The sequence below is a fragment of the Dermacentor albipictus genome, chromosome 7, assembly GCF_038994185.2.
Source record: "Dermacentor albipictus isolate Rhodes 1998 colony chromosome 7, USDA_Dalb.pri_finalv2, whole genome shotgun sequence".
In the NCBI taxonomy this organism is placed as follows: Eukaryota; Metazoa; Arthropoda; class Arachnida; order Ixodida; family Ixodidae; genus Dermacentor; species Dermacentor albipictus.
Window position 1 is genome coordinate 111,434,850 of NC_091827.1, and position 16,984 is coordinate 111,451,833.

Here is a 16,984-nt window from a genome sequence, read left to right on the forward strand (position 1 = left end):
GTCGCACAGCTAGGACAGATGCTGGAACATTCATTTGATGGCGTTCACTGCGCTGAAAAACTCAGTAATTTCAGTTGGCGGTCCTTGCAACAGACAAGCAAACGCTGCTTCTCGACTTCTCGCACTAGTAGGCAGACTTTTTTTGTCTCTCTCATACCGCGGGCAGCAAGTTTGAAAATTGGCGTCGTGTCTTTGACAAAACCTTCGACCCTTTTGTCGGAATGCTGGATTCGACATTGCAGGACTGCTCTGTTCCCTGCTTTCGTTCAGCGCTGGTGTAAGTATTGAGTATTGTACGTACAAGCAGTGAATTTCCTGCCATGTGATAAGAAATGATTCAGAGTTTTGGAAACCATGCTCGAGCTAAATCTTCGAGTGGAAAACGGACATTGCTTAGCTTTCTGCTGTAAGCCTCGTCAACAAAATAAATAAACATTTGAAATTGTCAAGTGAACCTTGCATGTTGTAGAAAAGGTCATCATGGAATATCCTCCGCGTACGCGGCGTGGGAGACGAATGATGCAGCAGCCTTCTGCGTGCCGTAAGTTAATAAATGTGCCGGACTTCTAGTTGTAGCAGACATCCTCAGCGGATCTCCTCGGCCATATTCCGGAGAACGTAATTGGAGCCGATAACATCTGTGAAGGTTGGCTATCCCTCATAAACTTGCACCAGTGGAGGGAATTCACTTTCCAGGAAGGTAAAGTGAATAAACAGCGACCCTAAACCATCACCTGTTCGTCACCTGCAACATGAGAAAGCCTTTAAGGCAGAAACTGAGGACATGTTTCCGCTCATCGGCTTCTTGATGAGCGAACAAGGAAACCCTTAAAGCGTTTATCGTTATGCACATGGCGGTATGCCTGCATCTAACACCTTTGAGGTACAACTATGGGTACAGAGTATGCGACGCTGGATCTGTACTCAAATCGACAACATCGACCCCTTGGTATGGGCAACTAGGTAAGTAAACATCTTTTGTCAACCTCTCAGGATACGTGTGTGTCACCCTCCTATAAAACTCTTTAACCTGTCTCCGTTGGTGAGCGAAATGGAACTGACATCACATGGGTTCCCTCAACACAACCCTATATTTTTTTTCCGGCAAGCATATAAAACGCGTTGCCAGGAACACCGTATTGTCACGTGGTAGTGGCTGCGAAGAAAGCAGGCACTGAGAAAGGCGAAACTAGCGTTTTATTGGGCGAACTTGTGCCCTCAAAAACAGGCTTCACTTAACGCACAACGACAGCGGCGAACATAGTCGGCGATCGTCGAAAATCTGATACAGCAGTCATCGAATGTTCCTGACTAATCGTTGGCACCTGCGTGCCTTCCAGAAAGTTCCGCTTCACTCGATGAAATCAGATAACACAAGGTTCCGCGACAACAGGCAGCGGACAGAAGCATCGGTAACTTTCCAGAAACTTCGGATACATGCAAGCGTGTCCCGCGGTGTGCGATAACATTTGTTAGGCGGCGAAACGTGGTCGCCCGATAAAGATAAGTACACGTGTCAACATTTTCTCATTCAGACAATGTGCATACTTGAGAACACTAAGGTGTAATTAAAAAACGCTGCAAAAATATCGCACTTCATTAGGGGACAAAAGTAGGCGACGTTTTGCACGTCAAAATTTATTTCTTATCTAGAGTGCTGGCAACAAGGTAAAGTACCACCGGAATGGAAACATGCCGAGGTAACCATGATACCTAAACCCAACAAGCCCATCAGCGTGCAGAACCTTCGACCTATATCCCTAACATCGTGTGCTGGAAAACTCTACGAGCACATTGTGCACAACCGCATGATCGACTATCTCGAAGACAACGAACACGTCCCAAGCACTATGTTCGGATTTCGAGCTCACCTGTCCTCGCAAGACGTGTTGCTGCAAATCAAGGAAAAAGTCATCGACATGCTGGACACGCACAGCAAAAGAGCCATCCTCGCACTTGCCGTGAAAGGGGCTTTCGACAACGTGTCGCACGAAGCCATACTGCAGCACCTCAACGTATATAACTGCGGTGAAAAAGTATATAATTACATCAAGGCTTTTCTGAAAGAACGTACAGCCACAGTGGGGATAGGCAACTTAAGCTCTGAGAAATTCGACATACCGCGAAAGGGAACGCCACAAGGCTCCGTCATTTCGCCGATGCTATTCAATCTGGCGATGAGCTCACTACCCAAGCAACTGAAGCAAATAGAAGGGATTGGTCACGCAATATATGCTGACGACCTCAGCATCTGGACTACGGGAGGGTCGACAGGTCAACAGCAAGACGCTCTGCAAGAAGCGGTTGACACTACGGAAAAGTACCTGGAAGCACGTGGACTGACGTGCGCACCTGAAAAATCGGAGCTCTTGGTGCTAAGAAAACGCACAAGAGGCCGACAACCGCAGCAGATACCAGACCCGGTAGTAAAGGTGGGAGGCATCATGATTCCGCAGGTTACGACGCTCCGCATCCTCGGACTCCTGATTCAAAAGGACGGGGCCGGGGGAGCTGAGTTGGAAAAAATTCAGAGAATAGTGCAACAAATAACCCACCTTATCAAAAGAGTGACGAGCAAAAGCCACGGACTCAAGGAAGAAGACTGCACGAAAATGATACAAGCGCTGCTCACGAGCATCGTCACGTACGGGACCCCATACGTTGACATGAAGAACAGTCAACGAGACAAAGTAAATGCCCTCATCAGAAAATCATACAAAATTGCCTTGGGTCTGTCCCACTCCACATCCACAGCGAAATTACTCAAAATGGGAGTCCACAACACGTGGGAAGAGCTCATGGAGGCGCACAACGTCAACCAACTGGAAAGACTAAAGCTGACAAAGACGGGAAGAGCCCTGCTGCAAGATCTGGGCTACCAAGTCGAGGATGAAAGGCACCTACCTCAGCGAGACTCTTGTCTCTGACCACACGAGATCAGAGACAAGCTACACATAAGTACCATTCCCAGAAACATGCATCCCGAGTATGACAAGGAAAGGAGACAGGCGAGAATACAGGCGCTCAAGCGCATACTCCAACGCACCAACAGCAAAGAAGAAAACGTTAGATATACGGATGCAGCTGCGTACAGTACCAACGACCGATTCGCAATCAGCGTGGTCGATGAGAAGGGCGACCAACTTACAGCCACATCCATGCGTGCCAAGGACGCGAGCACAGCGGAAGAGGTGGGCATAGCCCTGGCCATCGCAACGTGCAAGAAGGCCATGGTTACCGTGGTGACGGACTCGCCAGAAGCATGCAGAAGGTATATGAACGGAAGGATTGGAAAGGCAGCACTTCAGGTCTTGAACACCACCAAGATAGAAGCAGCACAAATCCTCTGGACACCGGGGCACGAGTCTCTGACGGGGAACCAGGCGGCGCACGACGCGGCTCGAGATCATGCACGCCGAGCCATCTCCGACGCGCAGAGAACACGTACCAACGACTGTGACGAGGATGAAGAACGCATATCCAAGAAGTACTCGGATATCTTGGCGCACTACAGGAAGCAGAGGCGTCGCTACCCGCCCGCGCATATGACGATGAGTAGGGACCAAGCGGTAACCTGGAGAAGACTACAGGCTGGAACCTACCCACACGGAACACTGCTGCACGCCATGTACCCGGGCATCTACGGGCGAGACTGCAAGTTCTGCCCGCCGGACACGCCCAACTCCTTGCGCCATATGGTGCTTGGATGCAGGAACAATCGAGAAGCACAACCATCATCATCGCCACCAGGCGATAACATGCAGAACGAGACGGAGTCAGAAGAAGAATTGGAAGACCAGTGGGAGGCTCTGCTGGTGACGCAAGACCCTGACAGCCAGCTGCGCTTGGTGAACAGGGCTCGGGCGGCGGCAGCGAGCCATGGCTACCTGGACTGAGGAGGCCACCCACCTATGGGCTCAAGAAGCTTGGTCTCACAATAACGTTTATTTCTCTCTCTCTCTATCTAGAAAAATGTTGCGCTTTGTTTGATGCCGCCAACCTCGAACATGCAAAAATTAAATCTCTGTCAGCATTGCGTCATTCGCACTTAGTTGTAAACCGCAATATTACAAATCTAAAACGATGGAATTTGCAGCTGTGATGCATTCCATGTTCTGTGTCGTTTGCGTCTACATATGGAGTACTGGCGGTTAACGGCTTTGTAGAAAAACGCAAGGAAACATATCATCATCATCATCATCAGCCTGGTTACACACACTGCGGGGCAAAGGCCTCTCCCATACTTCTGCAACTACCCCGGTCATGTACTAAGTGTGGCCATGTCATCCCTGCAAACTTCTTCATCTCATCCGCCCATCTAACTTTCTGCCGCCCCCTGCTACGCTTCCCTTCCCTTAGAATCCAGTCCGTAGCCCTTAATGACCATCGGTTATCTTCCCTCCTCATTACTTGTCCTGCCCAAGCCCATTTCTTTTTCTTGATTTCAACTAAGATGTCATTAACTCGTGTTTGTTCCCTCGCCCAATCTGCTCTTTTCTTATCCCTTAACGTTACACCCATCATTCTTCTTCCCATAGCTCGTTGCGTCGTCCTCAATTTAAGTAGAACCCTTTTCGTAAGCCTCCAGGTTTCTGCCCCGTAGGTGAGTACTGGTAAGACAGAGCTATTATACACTTTTCTCTTGAGGGATAATGGTAACCTGCTGTTCATGATCTGAGAATGCCTGCCAAACGCACCCCAGCCCATTCTTATTCTGATTATTTCCGTCTCATGATCCGGATCCGCCGTCACTACCTGCCCTAACTAGATTCATTCCCTTACCACTTCCAGTGCCTCGCTACCTATTGTGAATTGCTGTTCTCTTCCGGAAACATGTACCCTGTGCATAAGACTCGAAACAATTATGTGTAGGTTTGGGCAGCACGCATCTGTGTGATCAGTCAAATGCGTTATCGCCTTACTAGCGACAATACTTAAGCAGAAATCAGCATATAATGGCTCGAAAGGATGAAGCTATTTAATGGCAAACATGCTTTGCCACGAGGGCAGCGTTTTTGTCGTCACTTCAATGGTGGTCGGGTGGCACCAGGACTAATCTTAAAGTGTAAATTTCGTAGATACGAAAGGATTGACTTTGATGTGACAAAACGAAAAACCTGCTTAGGAAATTTCTTCGTGATAAAAGGGGCGCGATAACATTAATGTAGTGCAAGCTTCTTGCTATTCCATTTATACGATTGGCCGTCTGCGATTCGTTCAAAATTTTCGGGATCGCCAGTGTCTCTTGTGAGTCATGCAACATCAGAACAGCTGCGAAAACTGCCTGACTGGTATCACTTGCTCGCACTAATTATGCATGGATAGTCTAAAAAACTTTCTTCGGGAAAATGTTTCTCCCGATTCGAGACCTTTACGTCTATTGCTCAAACATTTTTTTCCTCGCAATGCCTTCTCCGCCTTTTTTTTCACATGACGACACACAGCTGCCAGAACTCACCACGTCAGCGTCGCGAATTCGCACTCAAAATTCATTATTAGGCCGGGCAGAACTGTATATTTCTTTTATTAGCCGGAGACAGCCTCGTTGCAAGAGGAATAGAAGATGACTGCCCGCTAATCTCTCAACCACTGGCTACTTGAAGCTGCCGGCGACAACAAATTTCTTTGCGTGTTGCACACAATTTCGCGTAGCCGTAAACATTGTCCAGCCCTTTAGCCACATAGACGTCGTCACTGTGTGAGCTCTTCTTCACTTACGACCCATTTTAGGCGGCATATTTAACTCCCTCTTATACGCCGTCGCGATCGTCAACCAGCCACTGCAGGCCAAGGTAGGGAGAGTGGACCAGTCACACAAACCAGCGCTTTTCTTTACCTGGTTTTCATCTTTTACTGAGCAAGCTTTGCACCACTCAACCCCTTCTGCACTTCTACCCACTCTTCGCCTCTGCTCATCCAATTACTAAAAACCTATCAAGGTAGGCAATGCTATCCGCTTTGAGAACGAAAGCAAAGTTACCTATAAACAAGCAGAGCGTTTGATTGGGCTGTTCAAACAACCCTACATGCTTGTGTAGGCCGACGTTTTTTTGTTTTGTTTTTTCCCCAATGCTGTCGTCAGCTGTTACGCAAATTCTAAATTACGAGATCGGAATAAAATCGCAATGTGATATATTTAGTTCTTATGGTCTAAATTGTACGTTCTAAAATTCGGGAAAGTGTAATTACGTCATCACGGTGAAATATTTTCTGTTTCAGTTTTATACCAGAATACATAAAATAAAATTGGTGATTCTTGAGCAGTTTTGGTATATCTGAATCTAGGAATTACTTGCGGCTGTCTAGCTAGAATGTCAAAAGAGGGGAAAATCAGCTCACCACTTTTGAGGGAAGACACATCGTAGAGCTTCAGCAGTGGACTTCTGATCATGTCAACGTACATCGTTGGGGATCCAGAGATATCCGTACACCTGAGAAGAAAGTGCATGGTTGATGTGAAGTGCGATAGGTTTGCGTAAGGTATGCGCCTGAAACAGGCGAGCTACTGGGTGCTATTATGGAGCTTACCATGGTGGTTGCGGTATTGACATGACCCGGAAGTGTTTCAAATTTTTCGGCATTCATTAAATGATAGAAACTTTGCTGCTGCGGAGACTTATCGGGCGACGAAGGCTTAACGCGGACGCCAGAGCACAAAATGTTTTAAGATCACCAACAAATAAAGTTGCATGTTTATTATAGGAAATGGTACTTTTTACTTCAGTAACATCCATATTGCGCTGACTGGCTTACGGCTACTCTGCAATTAGAAGTTATTCGTCATGCGGTAATAAAGATGGTTGAACGAAAACACGACCAAAATATATTACGCATGGGCAATTTTTATGTGATTAGCAACCACAGAGAGTTGATGACTTTAGTAAAATATTTCGGTCAAAATACAGCTTTAATTTGGTCGTTTAAAAAGGTAACACACAGGAAAGGCTGGACTTGTAGTATTTTGTTAACTACGCAATGCTGCAATTTTACATCACGCATATAATTTAGCCGCTATTTATTACAGTTAACGAAAAACTTTACATTTACATGTCATTTACATTTACATGTCGAAGCTTTATATTTCAGAGATAAACAGCAACTCTGCGAAGCAATTTTCTGGAAAAGTCACGAAAACAGCTTTTCATTATGGTGCACTCTTGGTTGGTGCGTGAATTAAAAAAGAGTAATGTTGGTGGTGATTCTTCAATTGTCCGCCCAGTAGACATGCCCATTTCGTCTGCTACTAAAGTGCTTATGGCAGGGGTCGCCCGTGTATTTCTGACGCGTACCTCAGCCCATGCTCACAATTTCAGCAGCAGAAAAAATGGGCATGTCCTTTAGCTGAATACTTACAGAATAGCAACTCATAGCTTGTAGCGACAGACCACTACTTCGTTGTCCCCGCTCCTCGAAAATCCAGTTTGCCTCGACGCAGGGGGCATTGCCCCTTGCTCCCCTCGCCATGCCTCGCTGTGTGGGTCATTACCCCTGCTCGCCCCACGGGGGCGCCACCACAGCCACTCGGCAAACCTGCTTTGCTTTTGATTAAAGCCAGTCGACCCCCCTTCCCAACCTGTCAAGGCATGTATTCCAACAAGTGGTGACCCAGGACATTTACGTTTTTTCTTTCGAACACTGGGCCTGCACAACGCTGCTCCTACACCTGCTGACATAGACGATGCCTCTATTACGCCTCCTGTCGTCGCCGCAGAGTTTCAGCTTGCCTGCGTTTGGACAAACAATCCTCGAGTTTGGTTTATGCAAGCAGAGGCCCGTTTTCAACTCCAGCGCATTACTTCACAGCCAGAAAGGTACCACTTGTCATCGCCGCGCTACTCTCCGACATCGCCGATGCCATAGGCGACTTGCTAACGCGTACGCCTTCGGCCACCGCATACAACGACCTGAAACGCACGGACCTGCAGAGCCTCGAGCCATCGCAATAGAGTGAGCTTCGGCGACCAACGACCGTCACAAGTGCTGCGCCTGTTGCGTCAATTACTGGGGAAGCACTCCGCAAACTACAGCCAGCTTCAAATTTTCCAGGAGCTGTTTGTGCAACGCCTCCCACAGTCCGAACGCATGATACTGGCGGGTTCGGACGAGATGAGTCCGGTGGGCTAGTTGCACTCGCTCACCGCATACGCGACTGCTTGTCTTCGGCACAGCAACCTATCGCCGCATCGAGTCTCAGAACCTGGAGACCGACTCTCGTGCCTGGAGGAAACAGTCGACCGCCTTACCAGTGCACTCGAGACGCTGACAACGGGTGACAACACCGGCGACCAACTTCGGCGTAACCAGTTATACGCGTAGTGGAAGGATGCGATGGGCGTCCCCTGTGGAACGGGGTGGTGGGTTGCGCCACCAGGGTCTTCCTATTATACTGCCTAACGTCCTACCTAGGTTAAACAATAAAAACAAAAAAAAACGCTATGAACTCCCACTACCAAATTCTCTGATCCCCTATTGCGAACTGTGCTTTTCCTTACTTTTCTTCCACCAATCCTCTAATCGCCTCTTACTAATGCCTATTGTGCACATGTTTATTTTTCCACTCCTTCCGCTTAACCCAAGGGCTTCAAGGAGACCAGTGGTGCCTAAATTGACCGCTGGGTAGACGTCTTCACATTCTACTAAAACATGCTCCATCGTTTCCCTAGCTTTACCGCAGCAAGCACATGCTTCTTCTTCCTTCTTATATCTCGCGTTATAGGTGCGTGTTCTAAGACATCCCGACCTCATTTCGAAAGTAACGAGCTTCTCTTTGAGTTATCATAAATTGTTTCTTTCCTCATTTCGTTTTTTCCTCTTAAATAGTTACTCATGGTAGGTTTCTGTTCCATTGCCGCCACCCATGAGATTATTTCAGCCACCCTGACTTTCCGCTGGACCTTCTTTGTTGCTGTGCTGCCCACCCTACAGACCACTTACTTGCTGGTAAGCTTCCTAGTTCTTTTTCTCCACTGTGAATCAATATTTTTCCTGCACAGATACCAGGTACCACGCTCCCAGCCCATTTACTTTCTTCCATATTCCTCAGCCGTTCTTCATACCCAATTTTATTGCGAGCTTCCCTCACTTCAAAACTAGTCCAGCGCATATCACCCTGCACACCTTCATTTGTAGTCTTCCCTTGAGCGCACAATGCGAGGCGACTCACTGACCTTTGGTTCTCATCGAGTCCTGATTGTACCCCTGATTTAAAGCAAACAACCGCATTTCCAAAAGCAAGTCCTGGAACCATTACACCTTTGCACATACCTCAGAGCACCTCGTACCTATTGTATCCCCATAGCGCTCTGTGCTTCATTATGGCTACATTTCTCTTCCCCTTCGCTGTTCTTGTTTTTTCCTGTGTTTCCATATATCTATTGCCTTCGTTCATCCATATACCTAGGCAGTTATATTCTGTTACCCGAGGTATTTCCTGGCCCTGTATCGCCACTGTCTCTTCACTGTTTTCATTGAATACCATAACACCTGATTTTCTAACACTAAATTTCATACCTCAATTCTCGCCTTCCTGTCCACAGATATTAGCCAGACGCTGCAAATCACTTTGCTTGTTGGCTAACAACACAATGTTGTCCGCATAAAATAAGCCTTGAAGCTGCTGCTCTACTACAGTACCCGCACGTTTGTATGACAGATTAAAGCCGATATTACATCCTTCTAGCGCCCTCTCCATCCTCACCATGTACACCATAAACAACAGGGGGGATGAGGGGTACCGCTGTCTGAGTGCCTTGTTGATATTAACTTTCTCCTCGCTCCTCATCCCTTCCCATTCAACGCTAACGGTATTTTCTAGGTAAATATCTCTCAAAAGCAGTAGACAATAGCCACCTAAGCCTTCCCCTTCCAGAATATCCCACAAAATGTTGCGGTCTGCGTTGTCATAGGCTCCTGTAAGTGTAAACAGGCCACATATACCGGCCTGCTTTCCGCTTTTGATATTTGAATACAATGAGTAAGAACAAATAAGTTATCATCTAAACGCCTACCTTGTCTGAAGCCATTCTGAAGTTCTCCCAACATGCCAATATTCTCTGCCCATGCTTGCAGCTTTATTTTCATTGCCTGCATTTCTAGCCTGTATATTACCGATGTAATGGTCAACGGTCTATACGAGTGAATTCCATCTTTCTCCCCCTTGCCTTTATAACTTAAATTCATTCTACTTTGTCGCCAACTGTCTGGTATTCGTCTATCTTTTAACATTTTTTTCCACTGCTTTCACCAGGGCGTACTGCACGCCGACGGATGCACCACGGCTGCTGGCCTCGCGAAGTGCGCTCGTGAAAGCAGGCAGCCGTCCGCGGTTGTTTTTGGCGTCGTTGCTCTTGCTGTTCTGTTTGATTCACGTTTTCAGAGCGAAATCGGCAGCACCCTTTCTATGTTTGTGGTGGCCAAAGATTCAAGGCATGTCGAAATATAACCATTCCTTGGTAGAGTGCATAATTACCTGCAAAAAATTTGCCGCTTGCACGGTTCTAATCATTCCCCACAAGGCCGCATCATCATTGCCGGCGAGGCCGCATGCGAAGCCACTTGAGTGGGAGCCATGGCATCATTGGATTATCGCTGCTCCACGGGAAATATTTTGTCCCCATGGTTTCTTTTGTCATCTCGCTGTTTTTCGCACTCGATCATGTTTGCACGAGTAAGGGACGAAGTTGATCACGGCCTACTCATGTTCTGTTCAGTGTTCCTGCAGTGTGGCATGCGGGTTAAAGAGATTTCCCTTAGGTTCTGAATGCTGATTGCTGCTTCTACCATTTCCGCTTCAATACAATGCTGCATAGCTAGGGTGCACGAGTACATAGCGTTGTATGTTAAGCTTGCTGAGGCTCGCAATTAATTTATTTATTTTTACGCGGACAATTATCGCCGCACCAGCTGTGATACAGTTCACATTGTTGAGTGTATTTTATGTGTCGCTTCGTGCATGTTGAAGTGTTGCTGTTGCTTCATGCAGAACTGATTATTTTTAAAGTGTGACTTTTCCGCCTTGGCTCGCTTATAAATGGCTTAAATCACCCTTTTTTATCTTAAGAACTACATACACGTTCTTCTTTAAGAGCTATATTCTTTTCTAACGAAAACAATCTTCCATACTGTGGTTTCTTGCGAAATGTTTTAGAAAAGGGGTAACTCAGAGCGAGCATTGCTTTCAGGTACTGCATATGGTACTGCTCCCTCATTTTTGATGAGAAGTGTCGATAACGTTTGAGAAGTCTTTAAGCATTGATGTTTTCTGAATGGACGTACCACGCAGAGCACTTTGTTTGTTTCCCCGCGTAGTCCTTTTTGTGTGTGCATTATCTGCTGAACTGATATCTTTCTTATGCTCTTTTGTGCCGGAGGACTAAAATGCCTACGCCGCAGAGGCCTAACCCACCCTTGCCGCCAGCGCGCATATACCTTGACCAGCACGGCTCCTGTTTTGAATATATCATGTGGCATCGGTCTACCGTAACATAACAAAATATATTGAGAAGTTGGTAAGCCTTTCTGTATGTCCAAGCAGATCTTTAAAGGAATTTCAAATTGCGAGAATTGCAGCCAGAAGGCCAGTTCTTCGGCTTAAGCCGCGGAACTGCATCGGCGGCACACCGCTAAATCGCTTTTTATATTAAGGCGAAAGCCTTTCTAGGCTCATGGTGAAGTTTGTGTCAGCAGACCTGAGCGCGGGAGTGTCCGCGGAAGCGTCATCACGCCACGTGAAGACAGAATAATGACAGATTAAAGGATGAAAAATGATTGATAATGACTACTAGTTAATGATAACGCTATAATAGAGATTTGTAGAGGATAATAATGACTAGTAATCACTAATAATGACTGCTAATGAATGGTAATGACTTCTAATGACTCCGAAATGACCAATATGTCTAACGACGGCTTGTAATGACCACGACTGGTTAGAAATTACTAAAACGGTTAGTAATGACCAGTAATGACTAATAATGACTTAAATGACTTGTAGTGATTACTGACGAATATATGACCAACATGTGTAACGACGGTTTGTAATGATCACAATTGATTACAAATGACTAAAGATACTTAGTAGCGAGCAGTAATGACTAAAAGGAAGAAGAGATAGAGAAGAGGCAAAGAGAAAGAGGCGAATGATAAGAGGAAGAAGAGTAGGCCTTCGCCGTTCACCTCTTAAAGGCGATATTAAGAGACCCTGTAATTTTTCCCGCTTGCGCTGACCAGTATAAACACAAATTGTTATTACCCAATTCACAATTACTTATTTTGAGGCGACTTTGACGGCACTTAATTGGTGATGTCACTGCGTTCATCGCCATAAAGAACAATACAAAGAGCGCAGGCATTGCTTCGTGCGGAATCGTTTGAGATAAAAGTCTGCACGAACGACGCGTGCCTATTATCGAGGTAAAGAAACATTACTATTGCAAGGGTAGAATAAAGAAAGCTGTCGGACATTACATTAGTCAAAAAACGAAGCGGCTACTCAACGTTAGCTCCACTTCGTATAACTAGGCTTCATTGCGGTTGTACACGTCGCAGCTACCATATATGCGGACTGGAATGCCCCAACTCCGGTCACACCATGTACATGTCGGCTCTCATAGAGGCTCGCGCCTTTCCCGCAGCTGTCACCGCAGAAGAAAGAGTCTGCCACCCGAACAAATGAAAGATCGCAGCTGCGAGCATCAGCTATCATTGCTGCTGAGTATTGCCGTCTGCTACTGCTCCCGAGCGTGTTTTCGAAAGCGCCCGCTAGATGGCCATCAGTGGTGCCTCGATAGGCGGCGCACTGCGCGTGTGCTCCAGAGCGAAAAATTAACGGTTAAAAGCTGTTTGAATAGACGAAGTTTCTTTGAATAACCGAAAAATAATTACAGGAAAACTGCAAAAATTTATGTTGTACAAGAACTCGACGAAGCTGCTAATCTGCATTGAAAGATTACGCCTGTTTGTTTTTCAGGCAAAGCCTAGAAATAAAAGCAATATGTACGTCCAAACGTTCTACTGGTCATTTTAAGCGCCAGCTCAAATAATCTGAATACCACTGAAAGCTTCCTTAGTGGCAAGTTATCTCATTTAAGTGCCGAGCAAAAAAATCTTCAGAGCTAGCACAAAAGGCCGCGTGCCAGTGAATTAATCCAAGTGCCAACGCGTTTAAACTATGCGCCATCAATTTTAACCCAAGGAGCAATCAATTTAACCCAGACAAAAAAAAAACAATATTGCGAAAAAAAAAGTCTGAAACGTTGAAAGACAGCTACCAAAAGACAACAGCATTAAAATTATTTTCGCTGCTAGCATTCCACAAATTAATTGCGGTGGTATTTTTCTGGAGGACTATAAATGGGCGCGGAGCGAGTATATATCAGTAAACATCAATATTCATGAAAAAAGTCCATAGTGTCTACAATTTCTTGTTTGCAGTTTGGACTATCAGTGTGTAGAAAAAGGTAGTGCTAAGTTTCTCGCGTAAATTGTTATGCGTAAAGGCGTTTGCTCATTTTTTGAGAGACATAGAAACGAAAAGGCAGCTTTTTTATTTTTTTGGTCGATCGAAATGCAAAATAAACAGAATGAACGTCTTCGTTGGTACCTCAGAAAGGTACTGGTTTAGGCTAGTTCGTTACAATTCATGATCGATGTTATTTGCGCACTACTTGGAACGAAGACTGTGGAGTGCACGCGCTACCTTTCAACTTTCAGTTCTTTGTTCTAAATTATTTTTCGCCTTTTTGAAGTGTGAGAGAATTTCGTTTGTAAGACACCGTTGACACCGTCGAGACCCAATTTGACCCAACAGATGACTTTCGGCGCGTCCGCGAAGAAGTAGTCTGAAAGCTGTCTGCTAGCAGACGACAATAAGTTTGTGCGAGAACGCGATTAGTAGCGTACATGATTGTTTGATATTCTGTTACAGTTATGAATATTTAAATTGCGAGTTCTTGGTTGCTTATAGAGTGACAGCGTGCGGCCGCTACCAGCCTTGATAGTCTCTTAGCATGGACACGAACTTTCTTTCTTTCTTTTATATCATTGTTTTGCACAAGGAATTTCTACCATTATGTGAGATTTATTTCTAGGCGAAATGCCGCTGGTATTCATGTGATAAATGTTAGCAACGACGACAAAATTGAGTGCTGTCGTCTTCCAATAACTGCATTTCAAATTTTAAGTCATTTTTTTTCGCAATCGTTTTCTTTTTCTTCCCTAGAATAAATTGACTGTCACTTGGATCAAGGTTGCTGGCGCTTTGATTAAAGATCTTCGCACTTGGATTAACCTCACTAGTGCGTAGCCTATTACTGCTGGCGCTGAAGTTAAATACGTTGGCGCTAGGATTAAATTTTTGGCACTTCGACTAAAGAGTTTGGCGCTCAGATTATTTCCGATGCTCTCGGAACATTTTAGCGGACGCATGGAATAAAGTGAGCAGAAAAACCGGCATTTCCAACATCAATACAGGAATCAATGTGAAGCGAAAGTTTCTAAAACGTGTCAGAGATAGGCGAACATATTCAGATAATGCAGAGTCTTCCACAGTGCTACTCCGCTCAGGGGTGAAAGGAAGAGGAAGAACACGGGGGACTGTGCAGTAATAATGAGGTCAGTAAGTATAATGTGATAAGATGCATGCTCATGTTCGAAGGGATCATTCACAGCCTTGCATTACTTGCGTTAAACAAATGTTCTAAGAGAGCCTTGATGGCTCGCTTCATTGATATGTCCAGTTAACGGACTAGTAACAATTTTCGTCTGAGCGACCGGTTGGTAATTGGCGCTAACAAATAGATGAATGTCTGCCTTTCAAAGTCTTACTGGTCACAAGCAACAAGTAAACCTGCTCCTCTATCTCAGGTTCCTTGTACGCATCACAGTCTGGCGAGTGTGCGCGTCTGATGCGATGCAAACATTAGAGAGTTTTAGTATAGCGTAAAACCCTTGCGTTAGCGTTAGCGTGCCACGCAACGCTAACGCAAAGAAAGACTGCACTGCGCGGCACAAGGGAGTGTTTTAGAATAGCGGAACGGAGAAAAGCGTTAACGTTAACGCAAACAAATACAGCGCCATCTAGATGTAAAGACACAAAGTACTGGAAAGCCAAATCCACACGAAATGTCGAGCTTATCCAATGCCGAATCCGCAAGTGTGTCCCGTCCCTAAGTCAAGCTTATCGAAAGCCACAGTCGCTGCGTTAACTACGCATGTAGGTGTTTGGTTTGAGCGTTGTTTTTTCGAGAGTCGCGAAACATACCGATTAACCTTGGCATGCTGCGATCGAGTGTTCTGTGGGACCCATATTACGTGTCCTTTTTAGGTTGGGATGACATAGACACCCTCATGCTTCGAAAATGAGAGCGACCGCGCAGGTTCTACGTGTCCTCAAGATCCACTCAACGTCGAAGCTATACCGGAGGGGACGTTTCACCGGCAATTTCTCTTCCAGAAAGCAGATTTCCCACTTCTTTCCAATTTTTTGCAACGGACGCCCACCTTGACGTCCATCCGAATGGGTTCAAGTCGAAAACCTCCTTCACGAGGTTCATATCGTCGTCGTTGGTAAAACGCACACGCATTGTGACCACAGCACCGACCACACTACTGTGTTTTGCCGCGGAAAACATGAGATGCATCGGTTCCAAATGCGGCTTTACACCAAGCGAACGAGCGAAATACACTTGGGCGCCATCTCGAGGCGGATACAGCAAACACTTTTAGCAAACCCATAGAGTTGTTCTACTAACTCTATGAGCAAACCCTCTCGTTAAGCCTACTGCGCCGCTAATCGAGAACGTATATCGTAAACAACGCCCATTTGTCACCTGTGCACCGCTGCCGAAGCATCATCACACAAATCTAATGCGGACACGAGCATTAGTGGGGAAGGATAGAGCCTTGCAGTGCAGGCAGACGGCTCGATAGATCCGAAGCGGGCTGCTCTCACTTCGACCGGCGCCGCCATCTTGCCGTACGTAAGGCTCCCCTTGCGTGCGTTAGCGTTCAACGCTAAATCCTGAAAATAGCGTACGTACGTAAGAGCTCCAGCAGCGTTTACGTATAGCGCATGCGCAGTGTGGTGCACGCAACGCTAACGCTAACGCTAACTCTTTGCGTTTGCTGCTTTACGCTATACTAAAACTCTCTATTATGAAAAGAACAAGTCTAAGGCACTGGAGACATACAGCAAGACATATTCTGCGAAGCGCTCACAAGTACGGGCTCCCACGTACCAAGATGTGCATTCAGCTTTACTTCGCTGGCTGTAGAAAGCAAAAACAGCCCACCTTCCCGTCAATGGAACGATACTGCGGGAGAACGCCAACGACTTGGTTCTACAACTTGGGCACGAAGAGTTCAAGTGTAGCAATGAATGGTTCAGCCATTTTAAACAGCTCAATAATTTGACCTTCGTAGCCGTCTGTGGCGAGAGGGGCAGTGCAAACGATAGCGTCGTCGACGACTGGACAAAACACAGATTGTCTCTGTTGCTTAGCGAGTACGGTGCAGATGATGCGTACAACCTTGAAGAGGCAGCCCTTTTTTACAAGATGCTGCCCATGAAACGTTCGCAGATAAGGACACCGCAGTCAAGAGTCGAAAGTGTGGCAAGCAAAGAATTACCGATCTGTTCGGCGCGAACATGTGCGATAAACACAAGCTGTCGCTACTCGTAGTTGGAACAAGTGGGAAGCCAAGCTGCTTGAAAAGGCACGGCTGCCGCCACGGATGAGCTTACCTACTGGCACAACAAGAAATTCTGGATCACAGGCGCAATATTTGAAGATTATGTTCAGTAGCTGACGGCAAGTTCGTGGCCACAGGCAAGAATGTACTCTTCTTTGTTGATAATTGCCCGACGCTTGGTGACATCCTATACCTGAAAGCCATCAGGATAGTGTTTCTTCTTCCGAACACCACGTCGCCCTCGCAGCCAATGGACCATGTCGTCATTCACCCCACGAGGAAGACTTACCGCCAC

General features: G+C 46.2%; 1 protein-coding gene across 2 annotated transcripts in view; it reads right to left on the reverse strand.

Moving 5' to 3' along the window:
• Positions 1–16,984, reverse strand: part of LOC135896884 (medium-chain acyl-CoA ligase ACSF2, mitochondrial-like) — a 539,079-nt gene that overhangs the window by 52,408 nt on the left and 469,687 nt on the right. For both annotated transcript variants that reach the window (XM_070522596.1, XM_070522598.1), the window contains one exon: positions 6,340–6,431. In XM_070522596.1, the coding sequence (XP_070378697.1) occupies positions 6,340–6,431 (92 nt within the window). The remainder of the gene's footprint in view (positions 1–6,339; positions 6,432–16,984) is intronic.